At 39.7% G+C, this 18513-nt stretch overlaps 1 protein-coding gene and 4 non-coding genes across 6 annotated transcripts; all 5 read right to left on the bottom strand.

The window, feature by feature from the left end:
• Positions 1-4057: 4057 nt before the first annotated feature.
• LOC117401415 (scaffold attachment factor B2) lies at positions 4058-18325 on the bottom strand. Of its 2 annotated transcripts, XM_034002091.3 has the most exons (22): positions 17961-18325; positions 17104-17191; positions 15901-15965; positions 15387-15641; positions 15147-15209; positions 14927-14954; positions 13560-14043; positions 13067-13116; positions 12807-12919; positions 12355-12504; positions 11563-11654; positions 11361-11422; positions 10870-10958; positions 10489-10634; positions 9934-10236; positions 9361-9498; positions 7276-7449; positions 5837-5885; positions 5586-5677; positions 5408-5469; positions 4794-4845; positions 4058-4576 (listed from the first exon to the last, which is right to left on the bottom strand). In XM_034002091.3, exons 1-22 carry the CDS (start codon positions 18126-18128, stop codon positions 4459-4461), a joined length of 2841 nt encoding a protein of 946 aa, XP_033857982.3. In that variant the 5' UTR covers positions 18129-18325; the 3' UTR covers positions 4058-4458. The 2 variants fall into 2 exon arrangements, with proteins under 2 accessions (XP_033857982.3, XP_033857983.3); XM_034002092.3 differs by lacking the exon at positions 7276-7449 and having other exon boundaries at positions 17961-18324.
• Positions 4972-5108, bottom strand: LOC131721096 (small nucleolar RNA SNORA42/SNORA80 family). The gene has a single exon (XR_009319864.1). It is a non-coding gene; the product is annotated as a small nucleolar RNA SNORA42/SNORA80 family (small nucleolar RNA).
• LOC117966405 (small nucleolar RNA SNORA42/SNORA80 family) lies at positions 10321-10457 on the bottom strand. Its single transcript, XR_004661691.2, has one exon. It is a non-coding gene; the product is annotated as a small nucleolar RNA SNORA42/SNORA80 family (small nucleolar RNA).
• On the bottom strand, positions 11098-11236 carry LOC117966257 (small nucleolar RNA SNORA42/SNORA80 family). The gene has a single exon (XR_004661648.1). It is a non-coding gene; the product is annotated as a small nucleolar RNA SNORA42/SNORA80 family (small nucleolar RNA).
• On the bottom strand, positions 12629-12764 carry LOC117966404 (small nucleolar RNA SNORA42/SNORA80 family). Its single transcript, XR_004661690.1, has one exon. It is a non-coding gene; the product is annotated as a small nucleolar RNA SNORA42/SNORA80 family (small nucleolar RNA).
• Positions 18326-18513: the final 188 nt, after the last annotated feature.

Below are 18513 nucleotides of genomic sequence, written 5' to 3'. Positions count from 1 at the left end.
TGTAAAAAGCGCCATTCAGCACCTACTTATACAGAAAAGGGCTTTTTTTAAAATCTTTTTCACAGAGCAATTCCATTTACTGAGTAACCAAAAGGCCATTAACTCCTGCAGAAAAGAAGCATGTGTCAAGGCTGGTATGTCTGTGTGGATTAGTCCTCTGAGCACAAGGGCACAGTCACGCTCTTCTCACATGTGATATTTTCCACTTGTTAGAAATACAGCATTAATCTTCAGTACAGACTAGTATTTTTCCATACTTTGAAGTCCCTTCATTAAAAAAAAAAGTTTAATATCAATTCAATGTAAATGATCTTTCATTAACAGTTCAATAAATATCTATTATTCATAAGACAGAGGGCAAAATACAAGGAGAGACCTTTTTTTTCGGTGGGGAGGTTGGGGTGTCGTTCATGGTGAGCTACATTTCACTGGAAACTGACTGAGGTGCTGAAAGCTATACCTTGGGAAGCACTTGTCCCATTTTTATGAAACTATAGCCACATTTCTATCAGTACCGTGAAACCAGTCTGAAACGGTTCCAACATCAAACTGGGGCTGCAACCTGTTCCATCTGCGGTTTACAATCTGCAAATTCAACGCTGTACTGTAAAGATAGTCATTTTGAACAATAATTCACTTCCTATGTATTGAAATGAATCAGTTAGATTCCAGCCGGAGATCTTGAAAGCTATTGAGACACACCAGCACTGGGGATCACATTCCACAGTGTCACTGTAGAGCCAGAAACCAATGCATGCGTTAGTGAAGTATAAACATCTACTGTATATCACTTCAAAGATATGTCAACCTGACCTGGATAGGATAAGAGCACTCAAGAGAAATCTGTCAAAGTCATTCATTTAAAAGTGAACTGTGCAGGAAAACATCATGCAACCGGCTTTACTGAAACATATTTCCTCTGAAATGGGACATTTTGTCTGATTGAACTAAAAAAAAAAAAAAAAACAACTCTAGCATGCTCGACACAGCATTATGAGCAATAGATTTGTAAAATGGGTCTTAATTTGGTGCTGTGGTGCAATCCATGCGGTGCAGTTAGCTATTAACTGCTATTAAGTTCTGTCCTCGAATTTGAGGCATGTGTTCATCTGGGACCGAATTCAAGGTTGTGTTAGGAATTTTGAATCGCTGAAATCTAACCCCCCACCACAACAGGAAACGAGATAGAATTTTAAAAAAAATTGTTTTATTGTAACAAGCCTCAACAAGGACACCGTGCGTCTTTCCACATTGAGACAGACCAAACAGACGATACTTGTTTTAGTTAAACAATCCCTGCGCTGACCAGGTCTGAAGCCTGTGTTATTGAAGTGAATGATTAATAAATAATATGTCTACCGAAGAGCCGTTCCGTTGTTACATTGAAAACAGCAGAGTGCACTATCTTGACACACTAGACTAGTCTTCTAAAGCAGGATAGCAACGTGAGCGAGGAGAGGACAAGGCAACATGACACATTAGATAAAGAAGGATAAGGGAAGGTTATGCATACGTACAATTCAACGAGCTACTCCTCTAAATCCATTAATATCTGGAAACAAAACCTTGAATCCACTCGATGTACCATAACACAGAGGAATATAATAATATACAACACTGTCTATTGTGTATTTCCCAGTGGGAGGGATGGCTTGTATGCAAGCCGCCCTTGCCCGTTGCCTTTTAGTATAGAAATAATGGCATGGACATTGATGGTGATTTGGCATTACAGCAATAGCATAGGTACTGCGTCACCTCAGTTTAAATCGAGGGTGCATTTGGCTGCATCATTCTTCCAGTTGGTCTCTTTCTCCAGGATTACTTCACCCCCGTTTAGCTACCATTTGTGCAAGCTTTGATTTATTTTCATTTTTTTGCACAGGCCTTATTTAAAAAAAAACGCTGGCTTGTCCTTGGCAACCCGCAATGATGTGCTGAAATCTGCATTTCTACATTCGCCCCCACAGCCCCGATCGCCACCCGTCTCTCACATGTTGAAATGCTGCTTGTTTTCACAATCCGGCTCGCTGACTCTGCCTATATATATATATATATATATATATATATATATATATATATATATATATATATATATATATATATATACAGCCCATGCTTACAGTGCATGAAGTTACATTAAGGGTTTTATTTTCTTTCTGTTCTTCAAATAAGTTTGAGTTCGCTTGGTGTTGTATGTTTTCCAATTTTGCAGAATCCTAGGCTGTATTAATGAAGTATTATTGAGTGATTAAATGCATCAGTGTGTCATAAAAGCTCATACACAAGGGTACTTTTGATTTGATTTTTCATACAGTAATACAAACCCGTGCTTGAGAATTGTCTGTTTTAGTTATAGATTGTTTTGAAAGGTTAAGGTAAGGTCATACCTACCCATGATGCTCTCTACAGCCTTGTGCATCCAGGCATGTGTCTGGTATCATCTGTATTGTACAAAATCGATATTTAATTTTTACATAAATGATGGATTGGATCCCTTTTGTCTTGTCATGTAGTGATCAGGGATTTGCAAAAAAAGTCTAGGGTAGCTCTCTCTCTGTTGGCTTTGAAATGGTCAAGCTGAATTTCTCCAGGAAGTGTGTTTGGAGAACCCTCTCTTGCATTGAGGTATTACTCTCTACTTGAGGCGAGAGACGCCTTCTGTACAAAACAAACATCAGCGTGTCCCATTCTCTTCATAGTCCTGCCATGTTTTGTTTATGCTTTTTTTCAGAACTGGTCAGTTTTGATTGACTTGGCAGGATGCTCATTGCAGGTTATGTTTTCTGTGTGTGTAAAGCAGTTTGCAATCAGGAAGCAGTGACAACACAAGAGGAGCATGGCGTTTGCAACTAAGCATTTATAACTTAAATTAAACTGGCCAAAGACCTACAGATTCCACAGAACTGGTAATATATTGTGCAGCACTGAGATTGGAGCAGGAATTCAAGCCCGATCAGTTTCCCAGTTCCGGGAACACAGCTTTTTAAATATACACAACACTTGATGGCCACAGCTCATAGCAAACACACAAACACTGCCACAAGCCTGGAATCCGCACGGTCATTCGGAAAATCCCAGTGCCGCCGCGTGAACTCCATGACTCTCGCTGCAAATAGATTGTTTGACAGCAACGCAGATCACATTTCTCAAGTGACCTCATCGGAAGATTTCAGTCAGTGCCAAGACACCTAGAACCAAACTACTGGCAGCACGGAGAAGAGTCACATGCTGGCACTGTAGGATTAGAGATTGTAAATTAGAAAGCTCTGTGGCGGTTTAAAATCATTCTTTAATTAACTCATTAAACCGAACATGCATGGCAAAGTGCAGCACACCGGAGTAAAAATCCTGGGAAAGCATCGCATGGTCTTTTAGATTGGAGTCGGGTGGTTAAAATAACACCCAAAAGAAAATGACTGCAGTTTTGTCATATAATCTGTAGTCTTACTGCTTAGGTGAATACAAAACTTTGATTTTTAGTTACTTTTGGAGATCAGTAAGCTGGTCAATTTCTTTTACTCAGAGATGTTTTACATCAGGGGTCCTTCGTGATACAAAGTTAAGCACTCATGACATTTGGGAAGAAGACAGTTGGACAAGGATGTGTCCAGATTGTATTCCAAGGAACATTTCTCAAGCATGGGTTACAATAAAAGAGTGTAACACAGGTAAGCATTGTTCCTGTCTTTTGAGACCCGCTGGGTCAAAGTCAGAATCCTACTCCTGGAACCACTCGTAGGTTAAACTCGGGTCTTAACATATCTGTTCATATAACAAGCATTACACTGGTTTCCCTACACATGTTGGCAAGTGCATGCAGTCTTTTACCAATACCTCAAGCACATAACTGATAGAACAGAATTGAGTAGGAGATATGGGGGGGGGGGGAATGTACTGCTATTGTGAGACATCTAGAACAGATCTTGTGAGCATAGAAAACTGGCCAGGTTTTAAACTGCAGTAAGATGGAACATTGGGGTTCTGGCACCACCAAGTGGATGTTGGGTTGAACTGCAACTAACAACTTTTCAGATATTAAATACCAAAAAAAGCAGGATTGCCATTTTCACAAAAAGAAGTTTACTGCTCAAAAACAAGTGGAGTATTACGGCTATAAATCTACTTTTATGAAGGTCAACTTGAATAAAACACAATTGTAACAGTTTACAGCTATACACTTTGACTCATCTGTGCATTTATTGATTTAAAACAATGCCTATGTGGAATGACAAGTGTTGAGAAACATGAATGGAAGTATTTAAAAACCAAAAATACAAATGTTTTAATTTGTTACATAAGTTCGAGCACCCCTTCATAAAAGGAGCAAAACACAAATACAAAAAAAAAAAAATCACGTTTCATTCATATTGCTCCGTAGCTGAATATAGGTAGCAGAAAAAAAAACAAAAAAACAGGATTTGTTGCTCCATACTACACAGCGGACACGATTTAAAACAATTAATAGCGTCGTCCAAAAGCCGCTCCTTGCACTGCACCACCCGGCATCATCTGGCTTGCCCGGTTCACAGTCCCTGAAACGCCTTGAGAACTTCCTCCTGGCATGTAGCTTCCACGACTACAACACGAACAAATGGAAAATTAGTCAGACAACATGCATTTTCAGGGAGTCATGGGATTTCAGGACCAGGCAAAAGGGGGCTCTGCATTGTTAATCTAATCTACCGCTGCATTTCAACAAATCAATTGATAGAAAAAGTGCTTTGCTAAAAACATGTGCACGCTTTTCACCATCATTCAGGCAACTCGCATGTTAATCTAAAAACGCATCTCACCCTGATATTCCTCCACGGCTCATGTGACCTTGCCCAGAATGGCTATCACTACCTGCAACAAAAAAATATATATTAAAAAAAACAAAAAACAGAAGAAACAGAATTTGTGAGCTACAAGACGTACACTTTGCAAGATTCAAGTGAAGACCCAATGGTCTTTCAGATTTCACAGGAAGGATTCTGTGCTACCCACTTCAGTGAATCAGGCCTACATTAAATCAAGGCCCGTCAATGGCTAAGGATACACCTTTAATCTAGCATGGAGTACACTATGAAAGGATCATGTAATGGATCCCACCACAAATCAAGCCATGCTTGTCCCCGTTTACCAAAAAAAGAATCAAGAGTCTGCTAAATGACTAAATAATAAATAGTCAATTGTTGCATGCATTCTGTATATTCCTACACTAAGAGTTCATTTCATCCCAATAGTTAATCTCCAGTGAATCATTCAAAATTTGTCAGAAATTAAACATCACACATTTTGCAAAAAAAAAACAAAAAAAAAACCTTGCGATGCAGTATCTGCTTTGGTAAGCCTATATGGATTTTTTTTTTTTTTTTTTTTTTTTTTTTAAATACCACAAATTTGAAAGTTTAGGCTTCTGTCTTACTTTGCCAGCTTCTGTCTCCGTCCATTTTACGGCCATGGTCTCCTGACCAATCACGACTATCTCTGCAGATTGGAAATAGAGATACGTTAAGCACATTTAATGAGTGGAAAAGTTTGTGTATAACAGATTGTAAATTCTACCGATGCATTTCTGAACTCTCTTCTTTCTTCGTATTTACCTTGTCTGATTCAGTCCTCTCTTATCGTATCCACTGCTCCAGCCATCGCGAGAATCTCGGCTATGTCGGTCAGAGCGATCATCTGAGAAATGCTTAAAGAAAAACAAAACACAGGGCTGATTTCAGATGGGATATCAAAACCTTATATATATAGATTTTAGCTCAAAGAGAATAAACACACACACATATACAATATATATATTATATATATACAAAAATATAAATACTTAATCATAAAATAGTGTACACACTTTTGGCGGCCCGACTCTTTCTCCCATCATTGATCTTGACCCGTCTCTCCTGCAAGAAAAAACATTATATAAATTCAGTAAATTAATCCAGACTACCCCTTGCTCACAACCCAAAATTCACATTCAGGTAAATTTCCCCAATTAATGTAGAAAACCGTTTTTTTTTTTTTTTTTTTAAAGGGTTATTTGAGGGGGGAGAGGGGGAATCCAGTCAAAAGGGAATAAAACCATTAAAATATGGAAACAGAAATAAAATCATCCAGCCTCTCCCATCATACACTGGAGAGATGATCCACAGTCTGAGTGCCGTATTCTTCCAATGAATATCTTGCTGAAAGTTTAAGACGTGATATTTCTTCCCAGGTGAAATCCTGTAGGAGCCAAAAACATTTCAGGCTTTTTCTCTTTTACCCCAATGAAGTCAAAAGCCACCTGGACATGTGGAAGCAATCCCCCTTTACACAGGAAGCCGGTGCATACAAAAGATCCTTTGATACAAAGCGGTCCGCTCAAGAGAACAAGTGCAAATCATCCAGAAGGGAAAAAGATTTCTTCCAGGTGACGAAAGCGAGGTGTGAAATGAGAAATCTCTTACAAAACATCACCAAAAAGAAAACGTGGAGAACCAAGCAGCAAGTGCAATAGTGTTCAGAAAGATCTACTAGATGTAAAAACCAGGAAGAAAAAAAAAAATTAACCCATTTAAAAATCTCTTAACCCTTTGCGGTCCAATGTCGGACCCGACATCAAAGAGACGTAAAAAACAGGTCTCTAGTAGTTTTTTCTCCGGAAAAAGCAGAGAAAAAAATTCAATGGCCGAGGGAGACCGACAGGAGCCGAAAAAAAAGGACGTATCTCATGAATACCAATAGCCGACATCACATAGATAACACGGACATAAACAAGATAGCTGCTACTGCAACCAGCACTCGAAGAATATCACAGACATTTGCAGAGCTTTTAATAAAATAATGACTTGGATCGCATTATTGAGGAGTTTGGTGATCAAATGAGTGATCAGGAGATGATTTAATCGGTATGCACTACTATGTAGAGGTATGTGAAAAATACAGCGAACAAGGGGTGGGGCGGGGCTGGAGATGCAGTACTGAGTGTCCTGTTGATATGCAGTGCCTTTTAAACCTGTTTTACTACGAAAAAAAAAACCACTTAAACAGCGCGTCTAAAATAAACTGCGCGTGTGAAAATTAATTAGACCTGGCGTGCCTGACACGCGCTGAATAAATGGACCGCTAAGGGTTAAATTACTTGTATACCTTAGAAGTATACCCTGAAAGTTTGTATTTGCATAATTTTTTTTTTTTTTTTTTGTTAAAAGATACGCATGAAACAAATTTCGATTTTATTTTATTTTTTCCCCCTGTGTGCCTGAAGTGCACCCTGGTACAGTTTTGACAGTTGTATTTGCATTTCCATACCCAGCATCTTTGTCTGGTCTGCATTCTGATTTCCTGTCCTCACTGGCAATGGGTTTTTCATGCTCCCCAGCACCGTTTACTGCTCTCCTCTCACGAGGCCCCTCTGCTCCCTTTGCAAACGGCTGAGCTCGGGGAGGAAACCCATTGTCTCGGCCCTCAGACGTCTTGCCTGGTCTGTTAGAGGGGGAATAGACTTTAAAACATCACACTTGCTCGTGCTGGAGAGCGTTACAACTTGTGAAAAGAAAGACCCTGAATATTTACTGGTAATGAAGCCAATTCAATAATTTCATCTGCTCATCCAACTCAGTTGGGTACTTGTGCGTGTTATTTTTGGTGGCTTTTTTATTATATAAAAAAAACAAACGCGATGTATTGTAAATTTAAGCTTCAAATTAAAAGGAAAAGAACCAGCCCTTGGCTTGCCAAGTGTATGGACATCGCAGTTAATCAATAAACCCCAAAACAGGAATGGCTTTTATTTTAAAATTTCCAGGTTACAAACCGTAGATTTTTCTTGTTTAAAAAATACAAAACAAAAAAAGGAGAGGAATAACAGGTATGCAGCGAAGCGGCAAGAAAATGAACGAATGTTAGTAAGAGAAAAAAAATATAGTATCTGCTATAAAGCGTTTTATATCACACTAGGTTCCCAGTATTTCGGTTCTGATTTTCAGTTGCTGGGAAACGGCAAAAAAGATTACCACTGATTACAAGTTGCCCCCTTTCCACTGCTGTGTCCTGTAACACTCATTACCTGAGCAGACAGCTCACACAGGATGCATGTGGAGAAGATACTCCTTTCAGGAAGTGTACACACACGCACACCAAAAAGCACATGGAGTTGTTAGGTCAGCAGCTGGAGGGCATGTACGGAAGGAAAAGGAAACCAGTGCAGTTTTCCAAGCTTCAATATCTTCTGTTCAAGTGGCAGCCCCATCAATGGAAAGGAAGACCCCTGGTCTTATCTTCCACCAATACAGTTAAGACCATCAACTCTGCAGTCAAGGTGATGTTTGACATCCATGGACCGTGGTGCCGTACAGCTACCAATAGCCAAGTTTCTGAACAGATCCGCTTTGAAAAAAACGTGCCAGGGATTGATACGGTAACAGCCACCTTAAAAAAAGGCAAAAGGAGCCCAAACCACAAACAGGTTTTAACCAAACGTGGCTCCTCTTATGTGGAACAGAATCTGACATTTGTCAAACTGGCACATGGAGGGCTAATTCAATGCCAAAAGGATCTTCCATCAACCCTCACAAACGAGAAGTCAGCAGTAACGGGAAGAAATACACAGAGCACAGCAAGATCATCTCAAAACAAGACAGACTTGTTTTGGCCACCAAAGTGTATGAGATATGTTTGCATGCCCATCAGTTCTTCTGGAAAATGCATAAAGGTAGTAATTCCTTAGGTGCGCACCTTTGAAAGCAGCTTGGTGCATTAGGAATGCCTTCCACAGACTGTTCCTGTTCTATTCACTTCAGTGAACAAGTCTACACTGAAGACCAGTCAATGGCTTGAATAGGGCTGTTAATTTGGCATTGAGTACACTATGGAAGGATCACAGGTTAGACCCTGCCATAAATCCACAGCCATGCAAGATGAAGTGAAATAAAAAACAAACTCCTTGACAGAAGATTTGCCCATGATAGAGCCTTAAACATTTAAAACTTTAACTTCGAGTGGACGTGTATCATGCAAGTGTACCAGAACATGGGAGTGTTTGAGTTAGCAGCAGATCGTGCTAAATTAAAATGTTGCAAGACACATCACTACTTTATTACCAATTGGTACAGCTTTCTGAATTCCTTACCCAGAAAGTAATTCAAGAGTAAGTTACTGTAAACTAGAGTAGCTGACTATCAATTCATGCAACACTGTCAACTAGGTTAGCAAGCATTGCAACAGATGCAGAAGCTCATTTCCAAAGGTCAGTTTTCACGATTTCCAAAGTTAAATCTTAAGTGGCAGAGCAGAGACTTAACCCTGAGCTATACCCACCTCAGGTTTCCAGAGTTAACAAAAGCAGCAGTCGTTAAAAGGGGACACTGCACACTGAGAAGCTTCTCTCTGACCCACCTGTCCAACAGCAGGTCATCCTGGTACCGGCCACGATCCCGGTGATCAAAATCCTGGACTCGGTCTTGGCGGCTAAAGTCAGAACCACGTCCATACCGGTCATCCAAGTGCATCCTCTTCTCGTGCCAATCATCTCTCCTGCAGAGCAGGGGGAAGAGGAGCATTTCATTTTAAACAATTCATACCATCGCTACGGAGCCATATCGGCCACTCGTCTTTGCTCAATTATCAGTGATGTCACAAGACATGACAACGTCCTCAAAAGACATCCAAAGAGCGAGCGTTTGTTCTACTCACTTCAGTGAGCAAGTCTATTTAAAAGACCTGACAACGGTTCGGAGTAGAAGTGTTAATTTAGCATGGCATACACTATGAAAGGCTTATAGTTGAAGACCCCTCCATAAATCCATTGCCATGCAAGGGGAATAGAAACTCTGACAGAATGCCTTATACTAGGTGAAGTCACATAACACCATGTATACAGCCCTTGAGACTTGCACTGTATCTATAAAGCTTAACACATGACAAAAGCAAGGCTGGAACCAGTATCAACCAAGCTCTCTCCTCTCGTACCTTCCATCAAAGTCGTATGGCCTCTTCAGTGGCCTGCGATCCTGCTCGTATCGGAGCTGCTCTTGTTGCCTCCGCAGCTCCTCCCTCTCTCTTTGTATCCTCTCCTGCTCCCGTCGCCTCTCGTACTCGACCCGCAGCCTCTCCCTCTCCAGCCGCTCTCGCTCCATCCTCTCTCCGTCCAGACGCTGCCTTTCCAGCTCCAGCCACTTCCTCTGCCTCATGAGCCGGTCTCTCTCTTCCTTCTCCCGGAACAAGCGGATGCGCTCCCGCTCCCGTCTGCTTTCACGATCTCCATCTCTGTCTCTGGAATACGAGATAACTTTAGCGCCTAGCACTCTGGAACACTAATTCAATGTCACATTTCCTTAATACTTTGGTGAGACATGTGCATGTTCTACTCACTTCAGTGAACAAGTCTACATTTAAGAGGCCAGTCAATGGTTCGGAGTAGAAGTGTTAATTTAGCATGGAGTACACTATGAAAGGATCATAAGGAAGACCCTGCCATAAATCCATAGCCATGCGAAAGAAGGTTGAAATAGAGAACTACAATACCCAGAGTGCCGGCGCCTCTCCACCTCGCGGATCTCTCGCTCCTTCTGCCGCTGTCGCTCACGCTCTCTTTGCTCTTTGATCTGGTCAAAGGAGAGGATGTCTTTCTTCTCTTTGCTCTCGGATTTGCGATCCTGGCTCTTGGAGCTCTGAATTCAGGAATAAGAGAAGGATCAGGGGTTTAAATTTTCAAGCACACACATTATGCGAATCGCTTTCCTGCAATAAAAAAAAATATATAAACTACAACTTTTAAATTTAATGAATATTAATTAAATCACCAATCCAAAACAAAAATTGGTTGACTACATCTTGCTCAAGGTCCTTTGGGAACCAAATTCATATTAAAAGCAGGGCACAATGAACATGAGAAGTCCTACGTACTCTTCCGTCTTTGCTTTTGGTTTTGACACTGATGACAGGCTCCCCTTTAGATTTATCCATGACCACGGTTCTTTCTGTACCACGGCCTCCTGCAAATGAAAAGGGTTCCACTTCATATAATGAACAGAAATTCTTTAGTACTTTTCAAAAGGACCAAAAGACTGTCAGCTGACAAACAGCATTTCAAGGCAATAATTAATAAACGTTTTAGACTTTCTAACATTGACATGTTGTACTACTCACATCAGTGTACCAAGCCTACAACATTTCCAGGCCAGACAATGGTTTTGAGTAGGTTATTTATATAGCATGGAGTACACTAAGAGTGAATCACGGGATACATTCTCTCTTAAATCCAAAGCCATGCAAATGTAAATGCAAAAACCTACCTAAAAAATAAACTCTGTAGCCCAGGCATTCATTGTAAAAACCATCAAAAACCCAAATACATCAATATAGTAAAACTCAGGCACAGATAAATCTGCCTTTACCATCTTTATCATCTTTTTTCTCTTCATTAGCGTCAGATTTTTCATCTTTGTTTTCTTCAGATCTATTGGAATAAAAAATAAATCAAGTTAGAAGTCAGCGATCACTTTAATAGCGAGTGAAAAACCACTTTCTCCAGCTTGGACACATTTATGGAACAAGCCAAGGACATGAGGAAGGAATACTCTGTATTCAAAGACTTACTGTTCTGGTTTAGCATCTGAAGCGAGACCCGCAGCATCACTGCTGGTAGACTTTTTAGCATCAGGTTTCTTTCCAGCAGGTTCATTTTTAGCCTGAAAACACATAACTTGTATTAAACACATGGATATGCAAGAACTTACTATTTTTTGCTCAGCTAATATTCAAGGGTGTTTAAAAGATATTTTCACAGTCCTCTTTGTGGCATATACAATGATAAAGATGTTGCTATGACCATAAACTACTAGAAACAAAAACCTGATGTAGTTAGTCATTCACTTCATAAATGTGATGCCTGTAGCAATGTATTAGAAACCTCTGAAATTTAAATAAATAAATGTGCAATTCATTTGAAAGACTTTTTACAACCTCTTCAAATCATACAATTAACATATTTCAAGACTAAAGCAGCCAAGTCAGCAGCAGATTATATATTATTATTTCTTAGAAGACGCCCTTATCCAGGGCGACTTAGTCAAACAAAAATACATTTCAAGAATCACAGTACAAGTAATAGTACAATTAAGAGCAAGATAAAATACAATGACTTCGGTTCTAGCAAGTACAAGTGTGACAAAATACGATTCAATATCCTGATGTCAGGTACATCAGGATAGAATTAAATACAAAACACTACAGATTAAATAACACTTGACAGATTACAGTACTAAAGTACAGCATTAAATGCAGTAAAATAGGGTGCTGATAAGAGCAAGTAAAGCGCATTTAAGCAAGTTAGATATTGCAGAGTGCAACATTGTCTTATTTGTTGGGTTAAATACATAAATCACTTACCCGCTCCACAGATATCATTCTTCCATGCAACTCTGTTCTGTGTAGATGGCTAACGCACTTTGTTGCTTCATCAGTTGAGGACATTGTAACAAAGCCGTAGCAACGTGCGCCAGGGCTACGTGCATTTGTCACCACCTTTGCACCCACAACCTAACACAGCAAGAAGATTTAGCAAAATTATAGGAAAATAAAAAGGCAACACTTACATGGCTCAAACTCTCCACCATTGATGCATTTTTAAAACTAACAATCCCCCCACCAAAAAAATAAAAAAGTCTGTGCTACCCACTTCAGTGAATCAGACCTACAGTAATCAAGGCCTGTCAATGGTTCGGAGTAGAGTTCAATCTAGCATGGAGTACACTATGAAAGGATCATGTAAAAGGATCCTACCATAAATCTAGCCATGCTTCCCTTGCCTTAAAACAGTGTAAGAATTTGAAATCCCTCACCTTTCCATACTTGCTGAAGAGGTTTTTCAAGTCTGTCGCTCTGGTGGTCGAAGCCAGTCCACTAACCCACAGGTTCCTTCCACATGTAGTGCTGCTACTGTTACTTGTTTGACCTTATAAAATAAATCATCCAAGTGTAAATATGGTATTTAGTTAATTTTATAAAAGATGCAACACTTATTCTGTTTATATTGAGGTTGGGTTGCCATAGAATAAAATTACCTTGATAAGAAATTGGATTAAATCCATTAGCAACTTACCTTTCTCATCTTTTGACTGAGTACTAGTATCTTTTTCCTCCTTATCAGAGCTAAAGACAGAAAAATAATCATATTAAAATATTTTAAGTGAAAAGATTTATTTATATTTCAGGATATTAAAAAAAAAAAAGCTAAACTTTAGGAATACCTACCTTAAAACAGCTTTGGGTATTTAAACTACAGTATTACAGCACGCAAAATGTGCCAGGTTAAAAACACACAGATTAGCAGCAACACTTTAAAAGAATGGCAAACGTAATTACCGCAAATACATTTCAGGTCATAAAGCAATCTTGTTTTAAAACAAAGGCCAAAGAGAACGCATTTGTTTACTTTCTTTTCTTAAAAAAAAAAAAAGAAAAAAACAAGATAAAAATTAAAGTTAGGGAAAGAAGGATGACTCAACCAATTTGACGTGCTATGCACAGAACTTTGTTTTAAGAGCCAATGAAACAAAGACAGCGACTGTTCTAGAATTTAGAAAACAACAAACCTCTGTTTCTGATCAGCGCCCTCAACAGAAGAGGACTCTTTCGTAGCCGCTGAGTCACCAGTATTCAGGTTCTCTTCTGTCTTCTCTGCTTCTTCCTTGTTCTCGTCAACTTCCGATTTTGATTCTTTTACGGACGCAATGTTAATTTCTGTATCAGTTCGTTCCAAATCCTGTACGCTTAAATTATTGTCTTGGATGTTTTCTGCAGATACCGCTTCGGTGTCCATTTTCTCTTCAACATTTTGATTATCTACGTCCTTTAAATCAGTAACAACCGGCTCAGAGTCGGCTTTTTCTTTGTCACGAGTTTCGCTTTCCGAATCGAGAGCAAGGGCGTCCTCTGCCTGAACGGTAACTGAAACGTGGTCGTCCTCCGCAACTTTTTGCGACGTCTCAGAGGCGGTCGAGTCTTGCGCAGGCGCCTGCTCCTGTGGGTCTTCTGTAAGTGGCTCAGATTTACAAGACCCAGCTACTTTCTCATTTTCTACGGATTTAACAGGAATAGAATGGCACATAGTTTAATTACTGAAACACAGCAATCACAATGTGGAACTGGTATGGATGCCACAGGACATGACCGTTTTTTTAATTGTAACCAGAGACTGGAAAACCTAAAGAGAGGCACACAAAATACCCAAACTAATTTTAAAAATACTAAATCAAAAAGGTATTATGTTCCCTGGTCCACAACAAGACTGAGCCCTAAACTGCAGAAAGCCAAGGTGACCAGACATGCTCCAGCGACGTGGAACATCTTCAAATGAATACGAAGTCGTGTGGCTTTAGTGTCCATGGCGATGCAGAAGAGGTGGTTGCTTAGAAAGAATTCCTTTGCAGTTTTGAATTCAAAAGGAATGGTATCTCCCAGATGTACGCTATTTAAACTGAGTCCTAAATAGTGCCTGTGAGTTGCATTTTCATAAACCATTTCCAAAATGCAAGTTTCCAGTCTTCTCTTCTGGCTTCTCATTCTTCATTTAGGGTTACCTAAAAACACTGGACAGCATCTGCAACAACTACCTGAAGATGTCATCTAACACAGTAACTATGTGTGCCACTTAATCACTGGTCCCGAGTCACTTTATATAGATCAAGGTTCAAAATTGCTTATTATGTAAATACATTTTTGGACAAGTAAAGAATTTACCATACAATTTCAAGCGTGCAACACTGCGACGCAAACAAATGAAGAAGCCAAAAACTGAATCAAGGGGTCAGTTTATGACTTGCTACCCAGTTCCAGCAATTTGCTTTAGATTTCCAGTCTCTGTCACTGGAAACGACTGTTAGCAAATACACCAAAGTTAAGAAAATGTTTAGCAAGACTCAGTAACTGTAGGAAAACGGTTAGTTATCTTGAACAGTACCTGTTTCCGCAACGTGGTCTTCACATTCCTGTTGGAAAAGAACATAAAGGTTAAATAAACCTGTACATCAACAGAAGCTCAAACACTGCTTGTAACCACATGCTTAGAGAGGCCCAATCTAAAGCACAGACTCCATAACAGTATACTTTGTGTTCTCGTTGCAGTTACAAGCTTGTAAAAATAAGGGAAATAAAAATGCAAATAAGCTTTAAAAACAAACCTGTTTGGGCTGTTCAGACAGCAAATCATCATCTTCAACTGAGACGCTGCCGCCAATTTCCTCCTATAAATGAAAGATTTTAGGATTAGAAAACATGTTGCAACATTAACGCAACACCCTCCAGCCATTTTCAAAACACAGGACACAGAAAAGGTTGGAAGAGCCACCCTAGAAAAACAGAACAGTAGTATATGGACAAATACATGTGCTTTGGTTTTAATTACGACTAGTGATGCACACCTTCACACTGTCACTAGCCAGTTCTGGTTCCACTTCTGGGATGGAAGCAGGCTCAGGTTCATTCTCTTTGGAGGGGCTCTTTGGAGCCTCTGCATCTTCAGCCTCCACAGCAGCAGAGAGAGAGTCCAGAACCTGATCAGCATCGTATTCATCACAGTGAATCAGAATACCATTATCAATCTCGGCTTCATCAAGGACGTTCATGTCCAATATATCCATATCTTGCATGTTTTCTAAACTTGCTTCTATGTCTTCCTGGAGAAAAGTAAAAATCAAGCAATGGTTAGAAGAAGAAAAAAAATGTATCAAGTTTACAGACAGTCTGGTTTGCTTTGATGCTTTGTCCAATTTCTTTAGCTATAACTAAACCTCAAAAGCACTCATTCTAGATATAGTCCAAAATGTTTAGTGCTCTTAAGTCATTTTTGTATAGTTGAATCAATTTTGCAATGCAAAATCAGACAGCTCCCAAACAACCAAATACAAGTGTTTGTTTGGCTACTACAAATCTTACCTGTCCATCTCCTGAATCATCTTCCATGGTAATATCTTCAGCTCCTTCATCTTCCAGTTTCCTCCCTAAAAGGCCATGAATTAGTTAAGAATGAAAATCTAACAATGTAAAAACTGTAGTCCAGTACAACAAGTGTTTTAAATAGGTCTGTTCCTCGATTGTTGATTGGTTAATTTATGGGGATTAGTTGATTAATCTGTGCACATTTTTAATAAAGGTATCTTATAGCAGCTGTCCTGCATAGCAACACTTAAAATCAATACCCTAAAAAATAAGCCCAATGGGAATTTGGTCTTTTTAAAACCTTGTAGAATTATTCATGTTAGTAAATGTAACCTTTCCGTCCTATTACCCTAATAAAACAGGATTTAGGAACCCGATAACTCAGTCACACAGAACAGTTACGCGTACTGTTTAACCACTCTGGGGTAACCCCTAAACAGCAAAATTAAGAGCACTGCACAAACACAGAAACAAAAAACACTGAGGTTTACAACTAACTCAACAGTGTATTATGCTGGTCAGGATAAATGCCCCAAGATGGATTAACCACAGCTGGTCACAATGCACAGGAGAACCTTTGCAGACACATGTTTAGCAATCATTTAAATCAGCATATATAAACATTACAATTCTTAGCACACTATCAGCAATCCTTGCATAAAACATGACACTTATCATTTTTACACAACTAACCCCTTTTTTTTTAAGCTTAAAAGCAGTGTCTTCAGGGAAGAGCTCACTTCAAATGAGCACTAAATAGCTGCACGCATTTCTCTCTACCCAGCATGCACTTTTAATGCACGATTAAATATCTGTTTTAAACTAGTTGATTAATCGGTCCGATTAAGGAACAGACCTAGTTTTATGCAATACTGAACATCTCATTGCTGCCAGTCCTACAGGAAACGTATACTTTGTATAACTGGATATTGTACTCAAGTGTTTAGAATCATGTACAAACCCATTAAATACAGGAGAAGAGCACATCCAGATTGCATTCATGTTTATAAATAGTTGAGAGTACGTTTCTAGTTTAAAGCAAATCTTGGGTCAGGCATCCTTTGTAATGTAGACTTAACTTAGAGGCGGTTTGCAAACCAGCATCATTGTTAGGATATGTGACCGCCACCTCCTTCCCCCCCAAACCTCCACATTTCCCGGGCGTGTAAACCCATAAGTGGGCTGTTGATTGCTACTCACCCTTGCTAGCTCGTTTTGGAGTCTTCTTCACTGCTGCGTCTACTGCAATTACTATTTGGTCAGGGTTTCCACCTTCCTCTTCGATAGCCTAAACAAAATATAAAACATTCACAAATTAAACACGAGCAATACCGCTAGACAAATACTGGATACTAATGCACTAGTTGACACATACAAGTCGGCATATTTCGTATCAGTGGATGCAGCTAACCAGCGACTCCATCCACAGTCCATACAAACTACTCAAGCCAGCGCTCTGTATGGCAGGGCCGACGCATATTATTAAATTGGCTTTTGAGCGCACGCCATTTCATAGAAATACTGCAAGTTACTAGTACGAAAAATACATTTTTTTTGTGCTTCCAATCAAGCCCGTTGTTATGATTCTTGGGTATTTGATGATCTAACCGACCCTAGCGATAACAATGGACAATGGCGGCCTTTTCAATATACAATATTCAGTCGGACTTCAAATCCAATCCTCCTGCGGTCAAACTAATAGACTCTCATAAACGGCTAAATGCACACCGTAACATGCAATTATATTATTAATTAATATATATATATATATATATATATATATATATATATATATATATATATATATATATATATATATATCCTATACGACCCCTCAAATACCCTATATCATTTTTTATTCAATGCAATATTTGTAATAATGTACCATGCTGTACGTATTGGTAAATGTTTGTGTTTGTTTTATGTAGAAAATGCAACCCAGAGTGCATTTTAATTATTAATCATTTCAGAGTGTACTAAAAACGCGATGTTTCACGCATAAATGAGCAAACGCGCCGGAATAAACTGTGCACATCGGCCTGCATGCGTGCAGGTACCTTTTTCAGCCTCTCCGACAGAACGCTCTTGTTTCCGTTGCTCTCCAAGTTTCGTTTCTTCAGCTCGGCTTTCAGGTCGATCACTCTCAGGTCGGCCAACTTGCGAACCTCCGCTCCCTCCGGAACCGCAGCTGAAACCGGGTCAGCCACAGAAATATTCTCCGCCATTCTTGTGAAGGGGGAAGAAAAAAAAACAAGCACAAAACCGACAAGCTCCCGTTCACAAAGCACAAGCCCGAACAAAATGGCGCTTTCTCCCGAGCACTGAAGAAACGAGAAGCGTGCGCGTGCGTTGCGCGCGCACTGCACGCTGAGCTCCGCGGTGGTACTGCGACTGCGCACAGCGAGGGTTCCCGCGCGGCGCATGCGCCCGATGGGGGGGGGGGGGTTTGCGTCGAATAAAGAAAACGGTCACGTGATCGTGATAATGCCAGTTCCATTATTAATAGATAAATCCGAAATCGGGACTCTGTCTTTTTTTTTTTTTGATTGATTCCCCTTTTCTTTAATTGTGTTTTTATATGTTGTTATATATCAACGGGACTAACAGCAG

Source organism: Acipenser ruthenus, chromosome 47 (genome assembly GCF_902713425.1).
Source record: "Acipenser ruthenus chromosome 47, fAciRut3.2 maternal haplotype, whole genome shotgun sequence".
Lineage (NCBI taxonomy): Eukaryota > Metazoa > Chordata > Actinopteri > Acipenseriformes > Acipenseridae > Acipenser > Acipenser ruthenus.
The sequence above is the reverse complement of the archived record's forward strand: the minus strand, read 5'-3'. Positions and strand labels throughout refer to the sequence as shown.

Excerpts from the sequence above, each read along its gene's own strand:
- LOC117401415 (XM_034002091.3), bottom strand. The coding sequence starts at position 18,128 with ATGGCGGAGAATATTTCTGTGGCTGACCCGGTTTCAGCTGCGGTTCCG. Across the intron at positions 11,423-11,562 it reads TCAGATGCTAAACCAGAACA|ATCTGAAGAAAACAAAGATG; the intron begins GTAAGTCTTTGA and ends TTATTCCAATAG. Across the intron at positions 10,237-10,488 it reads GAGAGGCGCCGGCACTCTGG|AGACAGAGATGGAGATCGTG; the intron begins GTATTGTAGTTC and ends CTCGTATTCCAG.